Source organism: Bombina bombina, chromosome 1 (assembly GCF_027579735.1).
Source record: "Bombina bombina isolate aBomBom1 chromosome 1, aBomBom1.pri, whole genome shotgun sequence".
Lineage (NCBI taxonomy): Eukaryota > Metazoa > Chordata > Amphibia > Anura > Bombinatoridae > Bombina > Bombina bombina.
The window spans coordinates 1,321,500,313-1,321,524,804 of NC_069499.1; the positions used below are offsets into that span (position 1 = coordinate 1,321,500,313).

The window sequence follows — 24,492 nt, forward strand, 5'->3', positions numbered from 1 at the left end:
TTAAGTTCACTGAAATAGTATAGCACAGAATTTATGAAGTACTCCACTACGTGATTCAAATTTGTTTACAAATTACACCTTTACCTTTATTTTTGCATTTGAAAAGACTGATGTTGCCTGTCGTATCCCCACCTATACTGAACATTTCTGAACCTAAGCTCTGGTTTACAAAAAAAATACGTAAACAAGAAGGTTTAGATAAAATAATGCTCCCAGTGGGGAGGCTGTGACAGAAAGGTACAAAAATGTTAATTTCCAATTGTTCTCTCTCTGTATTGGTGTTTTAGGAAACAGTGATACATAAGGAAGACTTTGTATAAATAACTAGACAGACAACCTAAGTCTGCTCATTGGAAACACATTAAGGGGAAACCAATTTTACAGTAAACTGTCACAGAGTGGAGTTGAATGGAAATAGGTGTGAACCAAGAGGGGAAAGAAAGTAAACAGAGAAGGAAGAAGATAAGTTAGGTAGGGGGCAAGGATATGGGGATGGCACAGGGGTCAGTGTTGTTGGCTTGTTGAGTAAGTGGGGAGGTAGAGTTAGGTATTCATTTCAGTAGACCCCTCTATTGAGAGTCACCTTTTCTTTTTTTATTAATAATAATTATTATTATTATTATTATTATTAATAATAATAATAATAATATTATTAATAATCATATTTTGTTTTCCTTTTAATTTATTTTATCATTGTTCTTATTTGTAAATTTTGTCTCTTGGATTACAAACAGTATTTAACTTTAGTTTAACATAATTAGCTCAAGTTTTAAGCTTTTGGGGCACTGTATTTCATGTGTTTGCGTTTTTCTTATACTTCTAATACTATTGCAGATGTAGATAACACACAAACTGTCACTATGGTGATGAGACTTTATTGGTAGACAATGCAACAGTTCAGTCAGTAAGGCCAGTCGAATACTTGGTTGCATTGGGTAAGAGACTAGTAGCAGAAATAGTAAGGTTCTTATGCCAGTTTACAGATCATTAGTTAGGCCTAATCTGGAATACTGTGTACAGTTCTGGAGACCACATCTCCAGAAGGATATAAACTAGAAACTGTCCAAAAGAGGGCTACTAAAATGGTACATGGTCAAAAACATAAAACATAAAAAGAAAGACTCTTTGATCTAAATATGAATAGTTAAGAGGAGAGAAGGGAAAGAGTGATGTGATATAAACCTTCAAATATATGAAGGGACTTAATAATAATAAAGTGGAAGCTAAAAGCATTTTCCACAAAAAAAAGAAATACCAAAAAGTTACAGGGTAGTAGATTCAGGAAAAATGTGAGGAAGCATTTTTTATAGAAAGGGTGGTGGATTAATGGAATAAACTTCAAAAAGAGGTGGTACACACAGGGCCTGTAAAAGATTTAAAACATGCCTTGTACATGCAAAAGCCTATCCTAAGAAAACAGTAACATGTAATATGGGTAGACTTCATGGGCCTTTTGGTTCTTACAGTATCTACTGTCAAATTCTATGTTTCTATGGCACAAATATTCAGGGATCATCTACTGGTGTCTTAAAATTAGGACAAGTATAATTTATGGTGGTGATATGTGGCAAGAACCAGGTAAAGCTATAAAATATATTTATTATGTATTGACCGTCAAGACTTAACCTGTGTCCTGTTGGATTGTACATAACATCTCTGTGTAATTTTATGTAAGCAACCATTATTCTCATAAAGTGCTGCTTACCAATGATATCTTCAGAAGATGCCCCCAACTCAGTGCTGACTGGTAATGTGGATGTTTTAGTCTCTTCTTGAGTTTGGTGGGGACACAATTCCTTTTTCACAAGATCACCTTCTTTTACAGCATACATTACACTCTGTCCTTCTTTATCTGTTTTTTTCACTCCCTCTAACTTTTCTTTTGTCTCAGTGCAACTTGTCTTCTTTGGTGCTAGAGATGTCATCTCAGAGCTTTCCTGGCTTTTAAGACATTTTGTGTTTTTTTGGCAGGGAGACTGATCTTTTTCCATTTTTATTGCCTCACTTCTGACATTGTGAGAGGATCCTTTATGTTTAGCCATATCTTGAGATTGTCCATTCCGTGTGACTGTTAATTCTTCAGTATTACTGCCATGGTTGACTTCTGCCACCATGTGCACACTGCAAGGAAAGATTTGTTCTTTACAGCTGTTCTTAGTACCATTAGAAAAGAAGCTGGTGTATGCCTGCTTGCTCAAAAGAAGAATCAGCTTTTACTTTTCCATTCTAACAGCATATTGACCTAATGTTAAATATTACTTACAGCCCACTAAATTAATCACAGACTACTAATCTGATTATTATTGTTATTATTATTATTGTTAGCACTTTCATAACCATTAACATTGATAATCACATTCATAAACTTTAAACACTTTCTGTAATTAATAATGTGTATATAATCATTTATAAGTATACATATAACTGTCTTAACTGGATCAAATTTATGTACAATTCTTTTTATTCCTTTCCATGCCTGATGATTACTTGCAGTCAGCCACCAAGCTCAGTATCTATTACAATAAACTCTTCATCAAAATGTCAAGACGACAGAGGTTTGAAAGCACATAGGAGACCTAAAAGGGGACATTTCTACACAGGTGATATTACACAATAAAATAGATGTAAAAAAAAAAAAAAAGACGGATAGGGTTAGGTTTGTTCCTACTACTATATGTAGAAGTATTGTCCAAAAATCAGCTTTTTTATGGTTAGAAATATTTACTCAAAAAAGTCACAGACACATTTAGATCCTCGTGAGTGAGTGAGTTTATTGAATAAACTATTTACAATTTGACATAGATAAAAATGTATGGCTGGTAGTTGAGGCAAATACCTCCTCCATCATTACAAAAACTGTGTTTTAAACAACCTAATGGATACTAATTGTGCTCTATTAGAGTGCCCCAGAAGTTGTACCTGTTTTTTTTTTAACCAGGTTAGTGCACTCTGCCACAGAAGAACAAGATTAAAGATTATGCAATGAATACATATAATTATTTTTTAGAATGATGAGAAACACGTTTCCCTTAAGTGGCAGTTTTTGTTTGATGTTTGAATGATCAATGGTTTATTTCCTTTATACTATAGTTTCTTTCTATTTGATGTTTATATGATTTATAGTTTTAGAATCTTGTTTTGAGAATTAAACAGAATGAAATATATTCATTACTATTAAATGTTTTATATCTTAATACTATTTGTGTTATATTAGTTGTCAGGATTCTGCTTAATTAAAATCTTCTTAAACTGAATAAACTGGGACTGAATTATTCAATACTATAACATGAGATAATTGAACATTTTTGAAAATAGTGCCAAAAACAGGATTGGGATAAACTGGAAACTGCATTTACAATTTACAGTAGAAATCATTAATTTAGAATACCATGAGGTTTTTATATAAAATGTTTAGTTATACGTAATGAAACACTTTGCAATATACATTCATTCTTTATTATGTCCCCCTTTTATGCAATTTAACTCTGACAATTGTGCAAATTCTAATTTTATAAACTTGGAATGCACCCTGCTGACTTCTCAAGGCTAACCCTGCTACACAGCTTCCCCTAATTGGCTTTATCAGATAGCAACTGCAAAAAAAATGCATTATATCCTAACTTTATGACTGTGGCTAGCCTTGTTGTCTGTGGACTAAAGCCCAGATTGGCTCCTCCAAATAGTGGGTGGATTTTTGCTATTGAAAATAATTGCAGTAAAAAGGATGTTAATTTGTTTAAAAAAATGTTTAGACTTGGCTGACGTTATTCTTTAGCAATATTGCAAAAATGTTGTATAATTACAGGGTGTTTACTGTCCCTTTAATAAAGAATTGCCAGTTTAAAGATGTGCTATTAGTTATACTGAGACCTCACAATTCACTTTCCTTCCTGTAAATTCTAAACATGAATCATCTAGATTGTAAGTTCTCATGGGAATAGGGTCCTCAATTCCCCCTGTATTTGTCTTTGTCAAATGTTGTCTTTTATCGTATTGTTTCTCCATTGTACTGTTATTCTTGTACCCATGGACAGCACTGCGGAATCTGTCGGCGCTTTACAAATAAAGAATAATAATAATAACATGAATCAAACTTATACTTGTAAAATATCTAATCCTATAAAGAATTAAAAAAAAACTGTGTAAAAGAAGTTTCCTGTAAATTACTGTTCAATTTCAGATTACCTTGGAGCTGTTACAGTAACAACTGGTTCTGGTGGACATTTGCTTGCAGATGAAAGTGACCCACTTGTGATTCCAGATTTCTGTCCTTCCTTCTGTTCTGACCCTGATTTTGACATAGTCTGATTGCAAGGAACATCTGCAACAGAATGTGCACCTCGAGATTCCTCTTCTGAAGTCTTTTGCACACATTGTTTAGGGCCTTGTGCTTTATCAAAAGATTTGCATGTTTGCACAGGAGCCAGTCTATCTTGGGTCAGCACTTTAGGACACAATAGATTGCTGGAGTTACTGCCACATTGTGTGTTCTGGAATGCCTCTTTATGTTCTTCCAGGGCAGTGACATTTATTGTATCTGAAAAGTAGAAAAAAAAGTAAATACATTTTGCAAAAGAAATATCCAGATTAGAAAAGAAAATGCTTTGTATTTATGTCATTCATGAAAATAGAATCCTTTTTTTTTTTGTCTCTCGTTCTTGGCCATAAATGGGCAAATGTTTCACCATATTAGTTAAAATAAAGAATGTTGGCTACATTTGTTTCAAGCTATTAAAAAATATTTGCCTAACGCCCAGCATTTGTTGTTTTTTACTTTTTTTTTTTTTTTTTTTTTTTGCAAAAGAATGTTATGTTTTCCTTTACTGAATCTCACATGCAAATACATTATGTTCTATTCATGCAACATTCTATTTTAAACTCAATTCTAAGAGGCTTCATTGTGCTGCTCTGAGAATGATTATTCAACTGTTAATTTCCCTATTATAAACATGTTTGTTTTTTTAACCTTAATTTTACCCTTGAAATTTGTTCACTAGAAACATAAGCCTCTCTAAAGTCTGTAACAATCTATGCCCAAAGTATTTTGTCCTACATAAGAGAAAGAGTTTCAGGTAGATTACGAGTTTTGTCGGTAAAGCTGTGCAGTGCTAACGAGCAGTTTCTGCTCACCGCTCACCTACAAACAATGCTGGTATTACAGGTTTTTTTAAACCCGGCGTAAGCCGCAGAAAAGTGAGCGGAGAGAAAAATTTAGCTCCACATCTTACTGTAATACCAGCGCTGCTTACGGTAGCGGTGAGCTGGCTAAACGTGCTCGTGCACGATTTCCTCATAGGAATCAATGGGGCAGAACCAGCTGAAAAAAACCCTAACACGTGCAAAAAAGCAGCATTCAGCTCCTAACGCAGCCCCATTGATTCCTATGGGGAAAGAACATTTATGTCTATACCTAACGCCCTAACATGAACCCTGAGTTTAAACACCCCTAATCTGCCACTCCAGATACCGCCACCACCTACATTATACTTATGAACCCCTAATCTGCTGCCCCCAACATCGTCGACAACTACATTATATTTATTAACCCCTAATCTGCCACCCCCAGTATTGCCGCAACCTACCAACATTTATTAACCCCTAATCTGCCGCCCCCAGTGTCGCAGCAACCTAACTACATTTATTAACCCCTAATCTGCCGCTCCAGATACCGCCACCACCTACATTATACTTATGAACCCCTAATCTGCTGCCCCCAACATCGTCGACACCTACATTATATTTATTAACCCCTAATCTGCAACCCCCAGTATTGCCGCAACCTACCAACATTTATTAACCCCTAATCTGCCGCTCCCAGTGTCGCAGCAACCTAACTACATTTATTAACCCCTAATCTGCCGCTCCAGATACCGCCACCACCTACATTATACTTATGAACCCCTAATCTGCTGCCCCCAACATCGTCGACACCTACATTATATTTATTAACCCCTAATCTGCAACCCCCAGTATTGCCGCAACCTACCAACATTTATTAACCCCTAATCTGCCGCTCCCAGTGTCGCAGCAACCTAACTACATTTATTAACCCCTAATCTGCCGCCCCAACGTCGCCGCCACTATAATAGAGTTATTAACCCCTAAACCTAAGTCTAACCCTAACACCCACTAACTTAAATATAATTTAAATAAATATAAATAAATATTACTATCATTAACTAAATTATTCCTATTTAAAAGTAAAAACTTACCTGTAAAATAAACCCTAACGGCTAGATTTAGAGTTTTGTCGTTAACGACCCGCGTATCTAACGCTGGCTTTTTTCTGGCCGCACCTTTAAAATAACTCTGGTATTGAGAGTCCACAGAATGGCTGCGTTAGGCTCCAAAAAAGGAGCGTATAGCATATTAAACGCAACTTCAACTCTCGATACCAGAGTTGCTTACGGACGCGGCCAGCCTCAAAAACGTGCTTGTGCACGATTCCCCCATAGGAAACAATGGGGCTGTTTGAGCTGAAAAAAACCTAACACCTGCAAAAAAGCCGCGTTCAGCTCCTAACGCAGCCCCATTGTTTGCTATGGGGAAACACTTCCTACGTCTGCACCTAACACTCTAACATGTACCCGAGTCTAAACACCCCTAACCTTACACTTATTAACCCCTATTCTGCCGCCCCCGCTATCGCTGACCCCTGCATATTTTTTTTAACCCCTAATCTGCCGCTCCGTAAACCGCCGCTACTTACATTATCCCTATGTACCCCTAATCTGCTGTCCCTAACACCGCCGACCCCTATATTATATTTATTAACCCTATATTATAATTATTAACCCCTAATCTGCCCCCCACAACGTCGCCTCCACCTGCCTACACTTATTAACCCCTAATCTGCCGAGCGGACCGCACCGCTATTATTATAAAGTTATTAACCCCTAATCCGCCTCAATAACCCTATAATAAATAGTATTAACCCCTAATCTGCCCTCCCTAACATCGCCGACACCTAACTTCAATTATTAACCCCTAATCTGCCGACTGGAGCTCACCGCTATTGTAATAAATGTATTAACCCCTAAAGCTAAGTCTAACCCTAACACTAACACCCCCCTAAATTAAATATAATTTTAATCTAACGAAATTAATTAACTCTTATTAAATAAATTATTCCTATTTAAAGCTAAATACTTACCTGTAAAATAAATCCTAATATAGCTACAATATAAATTATATTTATATTATAGCTATTTTAGGATTAATATTTATTTTACAGGTAACTTTGTATTTATTTTAACCAGGTACAATAGCTATTAAATAGTTAAGAACTATTTAATAGCTAAAATAGTTAAAATAATTACAAATTTACCTGTAAAATAAATCCTAACCTAAGTTACAATTAAACCTAACACTACACTATCAATAAATAAATTAAATAAAATACCTATAATTATCTACAATTAAAACTAACGATGACGATAGAAGATGCCGCTTGGATGAACACTTCAATCGGATGGAAGACCTCTTCTGCCCCGCTTGGATGAAGACTTTTACCGGATGGAGGACCTCTTCTTGCTCCGCTTGGATGAAGAATTTGGCTCGGCTGGGTGAAGACGACTCAAGGTAGGGAGATCTTCAGGGGCTTAGTGTTAGGTTTATTTAAGGGGGGTTTGGGTTAGATTAGGGGTATGTGGGTGGTGGGTTGTAATGTTGGGGGGGGTATTGTATGTTTTTTTTTTACAGGCAAAAGAGCTGAACTTCTTGGGGCATGCCCCGCAAAGGGCCCTGTTCAGGGCTGGTAAGGTAAAAGAGCTTTGAACTTTAGTAATTTAGAATAGGGATGGGCATTTTTTTTATTTTGGGGGGCTTAGAGTAGGTGTAATTAGTTTAAAATTGTTGTAATATATTTCTAATGTTTGTAAATATTTTTTTATTTTTTGTAACTTAGTTCTTTTTTATTTTTTGTACTTTAGTTAGTTTATTTCATTGTATTTATTTGTAGGAATTGTATTTAATTTATTTATTGATAGTGTAGTGTTAGGTTTAATTGTAGATAATTATAGGTATTTTATTTAATTTATTTATTGATAGTGTAGTGTTAGGTTTAATTGTAACTTAGGTTAGGATTTATTTTACAGGTAAATTTGTAATTATTTTAACTATTTTAGCTATTAAATAGTTCTTAACTATTTAATAGCTATTGTACCTGGTTAAAATAAATACAAAGTTAACTGTAAAATAAATATTAATCCTAAAATAGCTATAATATAAATATAATTTATATTGTAGCTATATTAGGATTTATTTTACAGGTAAGTATTTAGCTTTAAATAGGAATAATTTATTTAATAAGAGTTAATTAATTTCATTAGATTAAAATTATATTTAACTTAGGGGGGTGTTAGTGTTAGGGTTAGACTTAGCTTTAGGGGTTATACATTTATTACAATAGCGGTGAGCTCCAGTCGGCAGATTAGGGGTTAATAATTGAAGTTAGGTGTCGGCGATGTTAGGGAGGGCAGATTAGGGGTTAATACTATTTATTATAGGGTTAGTGAGGCGGATTAGGGGTTAATAACTTTATAATAATAGCGGTGCGGTCCGCTCGGCAGCTAAGGGGTTAATAAGTGTAGGCAGGTGGAGGCGACGTTGAGGGGGGCAGATTAGGGGTTAATAAATATAATATAGGGGTCGGCGGTGTTAGGGGCAGCAGATTAGGGGTACATAAGGATAACGTAGGTGGCGGCTCTTTGCGGTCGGCAGATTAGGGGTTAATTATTGTAGGTAGCTGGCTGCGACGTTGTGGGGGGCAGGTTAGGGGTTAATAAATATAATATAGGGGTCGGCGGTGTTAGGGGCAGCAGATTAGGGGTACATAAGTATAACGTAGGTGGCGGTCGGCAGATTAGGGGTTAAAAAATGTAATCGAGTGGCGGCGATGTGGGGGGGGGGGGCTCGGTTTAGGGGTACATAGGTAGTTTATGGGTGTAAGTGTACTTTAGAGCACAGTAGTTAAGAGCTTTATGAACCGGCATTAGCCCAGAAAGCTCTTAACTACTGACTTTTTTCTGCGGCTGGAGTTTTGTCGTTAGAATTCTAACGCTCACTTCAGCCACGACTCTAAATACCGGAGTTAGAAAGATCCCATTGAAAAGATAGGATACGCAATTGACGTAAGGGGATCTGCGGTATGGAAAAGTCGCGGCTGAAAAGTGAGCGTTAGAGCCTTTTTTGAATGACTCCAAATACCGGCGGTAGCCTAAAACCAGCGTTAGGAGCCTCTAACGCTGGTTTTCACGGCTACCGCCAAACTCCAAATCTAGGCCTAAGATAGCTACAATATAACTAATAGTTACATTGTAGCTAGCTTTGGGTTTATTTTTATTTTACAGGCAACTTTGTATTTATTTTAACTAGGTACAATAGTTATTAAACTATTTAATAACTACCTAGCTAAAATAAGTACAAATTTACCTGTAAAATAAATCCTAACCTAAGTTACAATTACACCTAACACTACACTATAATTAAATTAATTCCCTAAATTAGCTAAAATTAATTACAATGAAATAAAATAAAATAAAGTACGGAAAAAAATCCCACTAAATTACAGAAAATAATAAAATAATTAAAAAATTTTAAAACTAATTACACCTAATCTAATCCCCCTAATAAAATAAAAAGCCCCCCAAAATAATAAAAATCTGCATCTATGCTAATTTGCACGTGTATTACAAGTTTAAAGCAAACATGACTGCACAAGTGCAAACTAACGCCTAGATTTAGAGTTCTGCGTTAGCCGTCAAAACCAGCGTTAGGGGGTCCTGACGCTGGTTTTGGCCGCCCGCTGGTATTTAGAGTCAGCCAGGAAAGGGTCTAACGCTCACTTTCCAGCCGCGACTTTTCCATACCGCAGATCCCCCTACGCCAATTGCGTATCCTATCTTTTCAATGGGATCTTTCTAACGCCGGTATTTAGAGTCTTGGCTGAAGTGAGCGTTAGAAATCTAACGACAAGACTCCAGCCGCAGAGAAAAGCCAGGAGTTAAGAGCTTTCTGGGCTAACGCCGGTTCATAAAGCTCTTAACTACTGTGCTCTAAAGTACACTAACACCCATAAACTACCTATGTACCCCTAAACCGAGGCCCCCCTACATCGCCGCCACTCTATTAAATTTTATTAACCCCTAATCTGCCGACCGCATACCGCCGCAACCTACATTATCCCTATGTACCCCTAATCTGCTGCCCCTAACACCGCCGACACCTACATAATATTTATTAACCCCTAATCTGCCCCCCCAATGTCGCCGCTACCTTACCTACAATTATTAACCCCTAATCTGCCGACCGGACCTCACCGCTACTCTAATAAATGTATTAACCCCTAAAGCTAAGTCTAACCCTAACACCCCCCTAAGTTAAATATAATTTTTATCTAACGAAATAAAATAAATCTTATTAAATAAATGAATCCTATTTAAAGCTAAATACTTACCTGCAAAATAAACCCTAATATAGCTACAATATAACGAATAATTATATTGTAGCTATTTTAGGGTTTATATTTATTTTACAGGCAACTTTGTATTTATTTTAACTAGGTACACTAGCTATTAAATAGTTAATAACTATTTAATAGCTACCTAGTTAAAATAATTACAAAATTACCTGTAAAATAAATCCTAACCTAAGTTACAATTAAACCTAGCACTACACTATCATTAAATAAATTAAATACAAATACCTACAAATAAATACAAATAAATACACTAACTAAAGTACAAAAAATAAAAAAAGAACTAAGTTACAAAAAAATAAAAAAATAATTTACAAACATTATAAAAATATTACAACAATTTTAAGCTAATTACACCTACTCTAAGCCCCCTAATAAAATAACAAAGCCCCCAAAATAAAAAAAATGCCCTACCCTATTCTAAAATAAAAATTGAAAAGCTCTTTTATCTTACCAGCCCTTAAAAGGGCCTTTTGCGGGGCATGCCCCAAAGAATTCTGCTCTTTTGCCTGTAAAAAAAAACATACAATACCCCCCCCCCCCAACATTACAACCCAATCGGAATTAAGGTAGGAAAATTCTGATTGGCTGATGGAATCAGCCAATCAGATTCAAGTTCAATCCGATTGACTGATCCAATCAGCCAATCAGATTGAGCTTGCATTCTATTGGCTGTTCCGATCAGCCAATAGAATGCGAGCTCAATCTGATTGGCTGATCCATTCAGCCAATCGGATTGAACTTGAATCTGATTAGCTGATTCAATCAGCCAATCAGAATTTTCCTACCTTAATTCCGATTGGCTGATAGAATCCTATCAGCCAATCGGAATTCGAGGTACGCCATCTTGGATGACGTCCCTTAAAGGAACCTTCATTCGTTGGGAGTTCGTCGTGGAGGAAGGATGTTCCGCGTCGGCGGGATGAAGATGGAGCCGGAAGAAAGAAGATTGAAGATGCCGCTTGATAGAAGACTTCAGCCGGATGATGGACCTCTTCAGCCCCCGCTTGGATGAAGACTTCACCCGGATGATGGACCTCTTCAGCCCCCGCTTGGATGAAGACATTGCCCGGATAGGAGGAAGACTTCGGACCCTCTTCTGGACGGATCGGTGATATCCGGCGTGGTGAAGATAAGGTAGGAAGATCTTCAGGGGCTTAGTGTTAGGTTTATTTAAGGGGGGTTTGGGTTAGATTAGGGGTATGTGGGTGGTGGGTTGTAATGTTGGGGGGGTATTGTATGTTTATTTCAATGCAAAAGAGCAGAATGCTTTGGGGCATGCCCCGCAAAAGGCCCTTTTAAGGGCTGGTAAGGTAAAAGAGCTTTTCAATTTTTATTTTAGAATAGGGTAGGGCATTTTTTTATTTTGGGGGGCTTTGTTATTTTATTAGGGGGCTTAGAGTAGGTGTAATTAGCTTAAAATTGTTGTAATATTTTTATAATGTTTGTAAATTATTTTTTTATTTTTTGTAACAGTTCTTTTTTTATTTTTTGTACTTTAGTTAGTGTATTTATTTGTATTTATTTGTAGGTATTTGTATTTAATTTATTTAATGATAGTGTAGTGCTAGGTTTAATTGTAACTTAGGTTAGGATTTATTTTACAGGTAATTTTGTAATTATTTTAACTAGGTAGCTATTAAATAGTTATTAACTATTTAATAGCTATTGTACCTGGTTAAAATAAATACAAAGTTGCCTGTAAAATAAATATTAATCCTAAAATAGGTACAATATAATTATTATTTATATTGTAGCTATATTAGGGTTTATTTTACAGGTAAGTATTTAGCTTTAAACAGGAATAATTTATTTAATAAGATTTATTTTATTTAGTTAGATAAAAATTATATTTAACTTAGGGGGGTGTTAGGGTTAGACTTTGCTTTAGGGGTTAATACATTTATTAGAGTAGCGGTGAGGTCCGGTCGGCAGATTAGGGGTTAATAATTGTAGGTAGGTAGCGGCGACGTTGGGGGGGGCAGATTAGGGGGTAATAAATATAATATAGGGGTCGGCGGGGGTTAGGGGCAGCAGATTAGGGGTTCATAGGGATAACGTAGGTTGCAGCGATGTACGGAGCAGCAGATTAGGGGTTAATAATAATATGCAGGGGTCAGCGATAGCGGGGGCGGCAGATTAGGGGTTAATAAGTGTAAGGTTAGGGGTGTTTAGACTCAGGGTACATGTTAGGGTGTTAGGTGCAGACTTAGGGAGTGTTTCCCCATAGGAAACAATAGGGCTGCGTTAGGAGCTGAACGCTGCTTTTTTGCAGGTGTTAGGTTTTTTTTCAGCTCAAACGGCCCCATTGTTTCCTATGGGGGAATCGTGCACAAGCACGTTTTTGAAGCTGGCCGCGTCCGTAAGCACCGCTGGTATTGAGAGTTGCAGTGGCGGTAAATTATGCGCTACGCTGCTGGCCGCTGTGTCCAAGGGTCTCTAAGCATTTGTTTGTCCTTCTCCCTTGGAGGTCTGTTTTTGAGGTTTGTGTACTGGAGGCCTACCTAGTTCATTAAGTCTGCTGCCTGAGGCTGCCTCTCCTGCCCTTCCTGCTCTGTGATGGTCATCATCAGATAAAGTAATAAATCATTGCAAACTGATAGCCGCTGTGTCCAAAGGTCTCTAGGCATGTGTGTGTCCTCTCTTGGAGGTGTATTTTTGGAGTTTGGTAACAGAAGTTCTGTAACTCTGCTGCCTCTCCTGTCCTGCCCTACCTGCTCTGTGGTGCTCATCATTAGTTAAAGTAAAAAATCATAATGAACTGTTACCCGCTGTGTCCAAGGGACTCTAACCATGCCTGTCCTGCTTCCTTGGAGGTGTATTTTTGTGGTTTGTGTCCAAGGGGCTTTAAACAAACATGTTTGCCCTCCTCCCATTGAGGTGTACTTTTGAGGTTTATTCTCACAACTAACTCCTTACTTGATCCACTACAATCTGGTTTCCATCCCTAAAAACTCAACAGAACAGCCAAAGCAAAAGGCCATTGCTCCTTACTAATTCTTCTTGACCTGTCCGCAGCTTTTGACACAGTTGACCATCCTCTCCTCCTAAAAATACTACATTCATTTGGCATCCGAGACACAGCCCTCTCCTGGTTTGCATCATATCTTTCAAACCGCTCGTTTTCAGTTTCCTTTAACAACATATCTTGTGATCCTATGCCTCTCTCAGTTGGAGTACCGCAAGGCACTGTCTTGGGCCCCTTGCTTTTCCTGCCATGGAAAACTTATAGCCTCCTTTGGATTCCAGTACCACCTATATGCTGATGATACCCAAATCTATCTTTCCTCTCCTGATATCTCTCCCTCTTTACTCAACCAGATTTCTGACTGCCTCTCTGCAATTTTCTCTTGGATGTCTTCACACTACCTCCAACTCAATCTGTCCAAAACTGAGCTGCTTCTTATTCCCCCCTCTTCGAGACATCTGACACCTGACATTTCTCTGATGGTTGGAGACTCTATTCTCAACACCTCACCCAAGGTCCGCTGCCTTGGGGTCACACTAGACTCAGAACTCACATTCAACCCACATATACAAGCGCTTACCAAATCCTGACGTTCACACCTACGCAACATTTCCAGAATTCGTCCCTTCCTTACTCAAAAAACTACAAAACTACTTATTCATTCCCTCATCCTGTCACGCATTGATTATTGCAATCTACTCTTAAATGGCCTTCCAAAACACTGCCTCTTCTCCCTCCAATCTATTATATATTCTTCTGCTAGACTCATCCACCTAAGTCGACGATCTACATCAGCTGCCCCGCTCTGCCAGTCTCTACACTGGCTCCCCATACACTCCAGAATACAATTTAAAGTATTAGCCCTAACCTACAAAGCACTCAACAGTCTAACTCCCAACTATATTTCCTCTCTCATCGTGAAATACTCCCCATCCCGTCCTCTTCGATCAACCTCTGACCTACGTCTCTACACTCCTGTTATCTCTACATCCCACTCCCGCCTCCAAGACTTCGCACGTGCTGCTCCTGTCCTCTGGAACTCTCTACCCCGCTCCATCAGACTGTCTCCAACCTTGTATAGCTTCAGAAGATCCTTGAAAACCCACCTATTCAGAGAGGCTTACCATCTCTCCTCCATCCCGCCTCCGAACCAAGCTAATACATGTACATGAACTGCCTGACTCACTGCTGCAAATACAACTGATGTAACAAGCTACCCCAACCTTATGTCTCTGCACCCTAAACCTATAGACTGTGAGCTCTCCGGAGCAGGGCCCTCTTCCTCCTGTGCTAGATTTGTTTAGTCTTGATATGTTTTGTATTGTATCACAAATCTTTGTCGTTGTATACCCCTATCATTGTACCCAGCGCTATGGAATTTGGCGGCGCTATACAAATAAATGATAATAATAATAATACTGTAATCAGAGGCTAGTTGAAGCCCTATAAAATTGGATTCTCACAGCAGATTAATTGACTGGATTACCTAATTCAGCAACTCTTCTGCCTGCTGGTGCCACCTCTCCTCATTCTGCCCTTTTTTTTTTATTGTGTCTCCATGGATAACTAACTATAAACTTGTTACGGAGCAGCTGTGTGAGAAAGTGAGGATTATGGGTACTTTAGCATGAAATATTTGAACAAGAAAGTACACACACACACACACATACATATATACATACTATCTATAGATATGGGATATTGCAAGCCTAGCCCACCAGCATATTACTATATTTACCTGTGTGTGTACTTGTCTGAATAGGAAGCCTGGGTGTTATTTTTGTATATTCAGTCATGCAATTTCCAGGTATGACAGACAAACTTTTTTTTTTTTTTTTTAACCAAAGCACCAGCTTTAAATACCTCCCAACATTTAATATAGCCAAAGAGGAACACTTTACTCCCCAATAACAGAGTTCCGCTAGCCGCACCCCCCCCCTCACAAATAGAGGACACACACATATTTACACACACACATATTATACATACTCATACACACACACATACACACTTATACACACATTTACACATACATACATATTTATACACACACACACTGATAAACACATATTCATACACAAATATAAATATTTACACACACACACACTCATATATGCACACACATTTACACACACTCATACACATTTATATGCACACTCTGATAAACACATAATCACACACTCAAATTTTCATACACACATAAAAATTTACACACACTCATATATACACACACATACGCAAACACATTTACACACACTCATACACATTTATACGCACACACTGATAAACACAAAAGCAAACACATATTCATACACACATATACATATTTACACATATTTACACCTACACATATATTATACATACACACACACACTCATACACATTTATACACACATTGATAAACACATAACTACACACACATATTCATACACACATATACATATTTACACACACATTTACACCTACACATATATTATACATACACTCATACACATTTATACACACATTGATAAACACATAATTACACACACACACACATATTCATACACACATATACATATTTACACACACACTCATACACACACTCATACACACACATATTTAATTAAACACATTTAGAAAATGGTACTAGGTCCATATATGTAAAAATAACACGCTAGCAAAGGCAACCTGACAGCCTAGTTCCTAAACATACCACATGACCTGTCCTTAACCTTGTATATGCCAAGGGGAAAAGTAATACTGGTGTACCCAGACCACATGATGAAGTATACATAATCGTAAGGCTTTAAAAATAAGGGCCATATTTCCCAATGAATGGGCTAATTTATCACTACATTCGATAGCCAGATCGTAACTAATTCCTTTCCCATGAGTCATTATGCCTCAGCCCCATTAATTCCCCCTGGTACTTAACCCATAGTTGTGCTGCTGGTTCCTGGTGCTTGCTGTGCTCCTGGGTGCTGCTGCCCTGCACTGGCCCAGGGAGGGGGTGCTGCTGACCGCTGTTACTTTGCAGTCACACTGCCAAAAACCTTCAATGCTGCCTGATGAAAAAGGAGAATGGTAGAGCGCTAAACCTTCACACTGGTTGAGGCTTTACCACTTTTTGTCCAGCAGCGTTACTGAGTTGCGCTCCCGACTCACCTTAGCTCGCTCCACATTAATCTTTTTATTCAGAATGTGTAGTTATCTATGCCAAGTCAGATGCGCAACTCAGCATCGTGACTAGACAAAAAGTGGTAAAGTCTGTACCGATGTGAAGCTGACCTGCTGGCATGGACACTGGCTGAATATAGTAGGGCTTGCAGGGGTGAGCTTGGAGCCCACAGCCCCCCGGGTACTTACCGCCATGGTGGCTGTCCTGCTCCTAGGTGCTAACAGTGCTGCTGTCCTGGCCAGGGGAGATAGGTGCCGCCGGTTCAATGCCGTCGCGCTGCCATGAACCAATGCTGAGCTGAATATAGGAGCGTGGCTGGACAAAAGATGGTAAAAATCTGAACCAGTCAGTGTGAAGCTGATCTGCTGGCGGGAACGCCATGTGAATGTAGCAGGGAAGAGCTTGAAGGCGTACACTTAACTTGTTACTGTGTTCCCTCTCTTATTCACAGGACATTTTGCATGATAACACGTCATCTGCTTATTTATGAACTGCAGCACACACAGTATATATCAGATTCGTTCCTATATCTGGCCGGCAGCGGGCCCTCCCCAGAGTCCCGGTCGCAGCCGCGAACGTTGCTACACTAGAAGTTCCGTCCCTGGGTGGGAAGTTAAAGGTTAGAAGGGGGGAGACAATAGGGTGGCGGAAAAAGGTCATATTATTGAATAATTGATGTTATTGTTATTATCAAATGCTTTTCATTTAAATTTATTATTGTAATTCTCCTTGTAAAAATTGTTCTAGTTCCTGTATGTTCTCGTGTCCAAGTTAGCACTGAATCTTTTGATTAAGTGTTGGCATTTCCTAGAAGTGTAATTTTGTTGTAAAAATTAATGTTTTGTGGGCTTCCCATAGACACTAATGCAACTGAATTAATTTTGTGTTTGAACGAAATTCTTATCTGTATATTGGGCCAAGCTAAACGCTACTGCCTACAACATTCGGACGACCAAATTCCTCCTGAACCAAATCTTTCGAATTAACCAAGTTTTTTGGAAATACACATTACTATTGTTGGCAAAGATTTCCATCACCTTCAAATGTTAGGAAGTTTGCAGTCTCAATTCAGAATGTCAAATACAGCCACCTTCAATGTAATATGCTGCATACAAAAGCAGTGGCATGAGTACCAGGGTCTCATCTGTTTTTCAAAAGTGTGTTTCATTGCTGGAAACAATAATGGCTTGTAATTTTGCACCCAATATGTTAGGGTTTTTTCCCTGTTTTGTTTGCCATGTGCTGCTGGCAGCCATTTTACTCACCTCTCTTGCTGACTATGGTGCATTGTGGGGGATGCTGCTCATTTCCTGCATTTCCTTTTATGGCTAGACTGGTGTGCATCATCCATGTGAAATATTTTAGGTTTTCTCAGCGCCTTCTCTATATCCTACTAGCTCCCCAGAAAAGCAAGACACCTAGTTTGTCTTCAGATTCTAAAATACGTATTGAATAAAGATCTAGGGAGCGCCTCACAGTGGGCAGGGATATTGGATGACACTTTGCAGGTATAGATGATATATAACAGATATATTTATTGAACAAGGTTAAAAAATAGTGTTAAAGTTACTCAACACAACGATATATCTAATCTCATAGATTCACATACATAAATAAAATCACAAAACATACATAAAAATATTCATGGATCCATGATTACAATAAAAATGTGATAAATAACATGATAAAAAACATATATTCCTGAATGGTAAAAGAAACTATCTCAAAATGGTAAAAAGGTCTAATAGATAAATTTCCCCAAATTGGCTGATATGGATGGCAGTCCAAGATGGCGATCTAGATTGTTAGTCTAGCAAAGACAATAAATAAAAAATGTGTCGTGTCTCCAGGTGTAGTGAAAAAATTCCAGGTGTAGTGAAAAAATTCCAGGTGTGGTGAAAAAATCAAAATGTGCGTGGACGCTCCAAGTTCCTTGTAGGTGATCCAACCTTTGATAAGTATATCCTATGGTTAAAAGATGTGAAGGTGTCCAAGAAGGAGATTAAATGCCGTGTGCTTTAACCCCTTAATGACCGGACCATTTTTCAGTTTTCTTACCCTTAATGACAATGGCTATTTTTACATTTCTGCAGTGTTTGTGTTTAGCTGTAATTTTCCTCTTACTCATTTACTGTACCCACACATATTATATACCGTTTTTCTCGCCATTAAATGGACTTTCTAAAGATACCATTTTTTTCATCACATCTTATAATTTAATATAAAAAATATATAAAATATGAGGAAAAAATGGAAAAAAACACACTTTTTCTAACTTTGACCTCCAAAATATGTTACACATCTACAACCACCAAAAAACACCCATGCTAAATAGTTTCTAAATTTTGTCCTGAGTTTAGAAATACCCAATGGTTACATGTTGTTTGCTTTTTTTGCAAGTTATAGGGCAATAAGTACAAGTAGAACTTTGCTATTTCTAAACCACTTTTTTTCAAAATTAGCGCTAGTTACATTGGAACACTGATATCTGTCCGGAATCCCTGAATATCCCTTGACATGTATATATTTTTTTTTAGAAGACAACCCAAAGTATTGATCTAGGCCCATTTTGGTATATTTCATGCCACCATTTCACTGCCAAATGCGAGCAAATAAAAAAAATTGTTCACTTTTTCACAAATTTTGTCACAAACTTTAGGTTTCTCACTGAAATTATTTACAAACAGTTTGTGCAATTATGGCACAAATGGTTGTAAATGCTTCTCTGGGATCCCCTTTGTTCAGAAATAGCAGACATATATGGCTTTGGCGTTGCTTTTTGGTAATTAGAAGGCCGCTAAATGCAGCTGCGCACCACACGTGTATTATGCCCAGCAGTGAAGGGGTTAATTAGGGATCTTGTAGGGACCTTGAAGGGTTAATTTTAGCTTTAGTGTAGTGTAGTAGACAACCCAAAGTATTGATCTAGGCCCATTTTGGTATATTTCATGCCACCATTTCACCGCCAAATGCGAGCAAATAAAAAAAAAAGTGACATTTTTCACAATTTTAGGTTTCTCACTTAAATTATTTACAAACAGCTTGTGCAATTATGGCACAAATGGTTGTAAATGCTTCTCTGGGATCTCCTTTGTTCATAAATAGCAGACATATATGGCTTTGGCGTTGCTTTTTGGCAATTAGGAGGCCGCTAAATGCTGCTGCGCACCACACTTGTATTAAGCCCAGCAGTGAAGGGGTTAATTAGGTAGCTTGTAGAGAGCTTGCAGGGTTAATTTTAGCTTTAGTGTAGAGATCAACCTCCCACCTGACACATCCCACCCCCTGATCCCTCCCAGACAGCTCTCTTCCCTCCCCCACCCCACAATTGTCCCGCCATCTTAAGTACTGGCAGAAAGTCTGCCAGTACTAAAATAAAAGGTGTTTTTTTTTTGTTTTTTGTTTTTTTAAATTATTCAGCTGTGATGGACCCCTGCCTTAACCCCCAACCTCCCTGATCCCCCCCAAACACCTCTCTAACCCTCCCCACCTACCTAATTGCCACCATCTTGGGTACTGGCAGCTGTCTGCCAGTACCCAGTTTTCCCCCCCAAAAAAAGTGTTTTGTTTTGTGACATGTTTTATTTTTTCTGTAGTGTAGCTGCCCCAACCACCCCCCCCCCCCCACCCCCCCCAGATCCAGATCCTGATCAAGTGTAGCTGCCCCAACCACCCCCCCCCCCACCCCCCCCAGATCCAGATCCAGATCCTTACCTAAATTCATTGGTGGCAGTGCCAGTGATTGCTGCGCGCGCGCGCGCACACACACACGCGCGTGCGTGCACGCAGCCCCCGCACGCTCCCGGCATCCGGCGTGCACAATACACTTGAAGGAACCGGATGCCGGGTAGCGATGGGCCGCCCACCCTCCTCCCTGTAAGCTCCCACCCACCAACGAACGGCCGCATCGCTACCGGTGCAGAGAGGGCCACAGAGTGGCTCTCTCTGCATCGGATGCTTTCTAAAGGGTATTGCAGGATGCCTCAATATCGAGGCATCACTGCAATACCCTGAGAGCTGCTGGAAGCGATTGCGATCGCTTCCAGCACTCTCTTAGACAAGTGACGTACCAGGTACGTCCATTGTCACTAACTGCAAGTTTTTGCAGGACGTACCTGGTACGTCACTTGTCATTAAGGGGTTAAAAATGCAGCAAAAAATGTAACAAAGAAGTATAAAAAAAATGAGTGTCCTTATGTTGATAAAATACAAAATGTGAAAAAAAGTAAAATATAAAATATAAAATATAAAAAGTGAATCGTAAAAAATGCAAAAAAATTCCCAGTGTACCTGTGGAATACAAAAAAAGACAAATAGTGCAATAACGCTATAATATTCCTATGCTAGATGAAATGAGGCTTACCATCAATAGCCAACGCGTTTCAGCCCTTCCTTGGGCCTTTCTCAAGACTGTATTGTGGTAAGCACTGATTAAGCCTCCTTTTATATTGTAGTGTACCAATCAGAATGTGCTAATTTTGCACCAAAAAAGGTTGTGCCTTTGAACCGGAAGTATTACTATCCCATTCAAATATCAAAATGCTTTTGTTCCTATTCTTATATATTTGTAAAAGTAACAATAAAAGTAATATGAGTTATCCATTGTTTATTCCACCCTTATTATCCTTGTGTGTTCTATGATTAGCTTTAAATTTGTGCCATTTGAAATACATAAATCGCCGAAACCGGAAGTGTACATTAAGTATTAGTATCACTTCCGGTTCGCGATATCCTGCCGAAATTTTTCCGATTTGTTAAATTTTCCCACTATTAGCAACTTTCAACCTGATGAAACTTATATAGGATATGTTTATAAAAAATGTCCTGTCTTTTATGCTCTTATATCAGATCGAGGTTTAGTATGCTGAATCGCCTGAGCCAGAAGTGTACATTACGTAATAGTATCACTTCCGGTTCGCGATGTGGAGCCGATGTTATTCCACTCCGTATCAGACAGGGTTTAATAGGCTGAGTTATCGGAACCGGAAGTGTGCACTATGTAATAGTATCACTTCCGGTTTTGCGATATAAGGCCGATGTTGTTCCATTCTCAGTGACTGTTGCCTTCATTACAAGCAACTATTAGACTGGCCTTTTTATTTTTAAATTGTCTTGATCTCAGGGATATATTGTCTATTGTGGTCCCCATTAGTTAGCACTAATAGTTAGCAAAGATTCTTTGCCAAAATCTTAGCCAATCGCCTCAAACAGATATTGCCATCTTTGATACATCCAGACCAGGTGGGCTTTATTAAAGATAGGGAAGCCCCTGACCACATTAGATGCATGGTTAATGTCATGAATTACCTGAGTGAGTCTCGGACGCCTTCTCTGCTCCTCTCCTTGGATACGGAGAAGGCTTTGATAGAATTGTTTGGAATTACATGCTGTCAGTACTCTGCCATATGGGGTTTAATGCGTTCTTCATAGATGCCCTTACAGTGCTCTACTCTGCACCAAAGATGCAGGTCTCCTCAGCTGGCTATAAATCAAAACTTTTCCCCATATTAAATGGTAACAGGCAAGGTTGCCCTCTTTCACCCCTTATATTTGCCCTTTGTATTGAACCCCTTGCAGCTAATATCAGACTAAGCCCAGGTATCTCAGCCGTTAAAATACAAAACACTGAATATAAATTGACCCTATTCGTGGACGATATGCTGCTCACGATCACCAAACCACTTATCACTCTTTCAAATCTATATAACTGTTGAATAAATTCTCTAAAATATCAGGGTATTGGATTAATCAATTACGGTACCCCCCCATACACTAAAATCCATAGAAATAAACTTTGACCTCCAATGGGCTAAACACTCTCTTAAATATCTAGGGATCCATTTGACCACTCAGTTCCAACATAATACATAATTATACAACATAATTATATTCCACCTTTTAAAGATATATGAAGAGGTCTCCAAAAATGAATAAATTTACCATTTTTCCTGGTTAGGTCGATTGTCAGCAGTAAAAATTAATATACTAATCAGCCTATTATACATTTTTAGAGCACTACCAATCAGAATCCCAACTTCAGAATTAGCCACCCTACAATCCGAAATACTAGTATTTATAAGAGGTAAAAAGACAGAGGTAAAAAGACAGAGGTAAAAAGACCGCCAGAATCTCAAGATTGATAATGACCCGACACAAATCTGTGAGCGTTATGGGAGCTCTCAACCTGATGGATTATTATAGATCCAGGGTGGGGGGTCGTGTCATTTCGGCTCTGGCTTGAGTGGAGAGAGAATTTCCCTTCCCTAATGTTAGCAATAGCACTGTGACTCATTGCTTATCTGACTTTGTTAATTTATTGTGAACATAAAGAATATCCAGGGGCTACTAATCTCGTCACATTCCACAGTAACATAAGAAATGTTCATGCTCTGCATATGGTTATCTATAAAAAAAAAATCTGATATTCCATATACTGCTATTTATAAAAATAGTCAGACTGCCTGGGACTTTAGTGTCCTGAAAAATTGTTTTCTCCTAGCTCTTAATAGTATTAACTGGACAGTTGTTATTTTGCCTAGTGTAACAATTACACATGTTTTGCCTAGTGTGACATTTAGTTAGGATCAATGTTTTAAAATCATTTTTGGAAATCCAGTGACATTTTTATGTCACCATTATTAGTATAACATTTTTATGTGTGCCAAAATGTTTGTCCTTGTGCTGTGTCACAATCTGGCACTGCCCTGTGCTGTGTGGCACACACTTTGGCAATGTTCCTGTGTCGTGTAACACATTTTGTTACTGTCCCTGTGTTGTTTAACACCCTCTGGCATTGTCCCTGTGCTGTGTGACACTCTCTGACACTGTTCTTGTGTGTGACACATTTTGTAGTCCTTGATCTGTGTGACACTCTTTGGCAATGTACCTGTGCTGTGTGTCTGTTACGATGTGACAATCACTCTTTGACTGTTACTGTTTAAAACACTATTGGGAAGGGCACCAAATTGCAAAAAAATAAATATAATTTAATGTATAAAAATCACATTTGGGGGGGGGGGGGGGGTTATGTATTCTTGCTCTGGGGTCCTGATGTTTCTAGTTATGCCTCTGCGATCATCCACATACACTGTTTCCAATGCAGTAAAGGATTATGGGTAAGATATGCTAATGAGGTTCACAATGACTCACTTTTTACTTCAGTCTGCTTTTATACAGACTCCCTTTACATCATAGCATCGCTTAGCTAGGGTTAGTACAGTGATTCAGACCATCCCAGGACAGCTGTTTTGTGGTTTTTGCCACTCATCGCCCAGAAATCAACTTCACCCAGCAGTGATTCCCCTACTCCCAGCTGATGAGTGGCAAAAACCATGAAACAGCTGTCCTGGGATGGTCTGAATCACCGTACTAACCCTAGCTAAGCTTAAAAGCTGTGTATACAGCGATGCTATGGTGTAAAGGGAGTCTGCGTAAAAGCAGACTGAAGTAAAAAAAACATAATTTATGTAAGAACTTACCTGATAAATTAATTTCTTTCATATTGGCAAGAGTCCATGAGCTAGTGACGTATGGGATATACATTCCTACCAGGAGGGGCAAAGTTTCCCAAACCTCAAAATGCCTATAAATACACCCCTCACCACACCCACAATTCAGTTTAATGAATAGCCAAGTAGTGGGGTGATAAAGAAAGGAGTAAAAAGCATCAACAAAGGAATTTGGAAATAATTGTGCTTTATACAAAAAAATCATAACCACCATAAAAAGGATGGGCCTCATGGACTCTTGCCAATATGAAAGAAATGAATTTATCAGGTAAGTTCTTACATAAATTATGTTTTCTTTCATGTAATTGGCAAGAGTCCATGAGCTAGTGACGTATGGGATAGCAATACCCAAGATGTGGAACTCCACAGAAGAGTCACT

At 38.4% G+C, this 24,492-nt stretch overlaps 1 protein-coding gene across 2 annotated transcripts in view; it reads right to left on the minus strand.

The window, feature by feature from the left end:
* Positions 1-24,492, minus strand: part of MYLK3 (myosin light chain kinase 3) — a 107,267-nt gene that overhangs the window by 33,289 nt on the left and 49,486 nt on the right. For both annotated transcript variants that reach the window (XM_053701886.1, XM_053701895.1), the window contains 2 exons: positions 4,186-4,537; positions 1,706-2,121 (listed from right to left, as the gene is read on the minus strand). In XM_053701886.1, the coding sequence (XP_053557861.1) occupies positions 1,706-2,121; positions 4,186-4,537 (768 nt within the window). The remainder of the gene's footprint in view (positions 1-1,705; positions 2,122-4,185; positions 4,538-24,492) is intronic.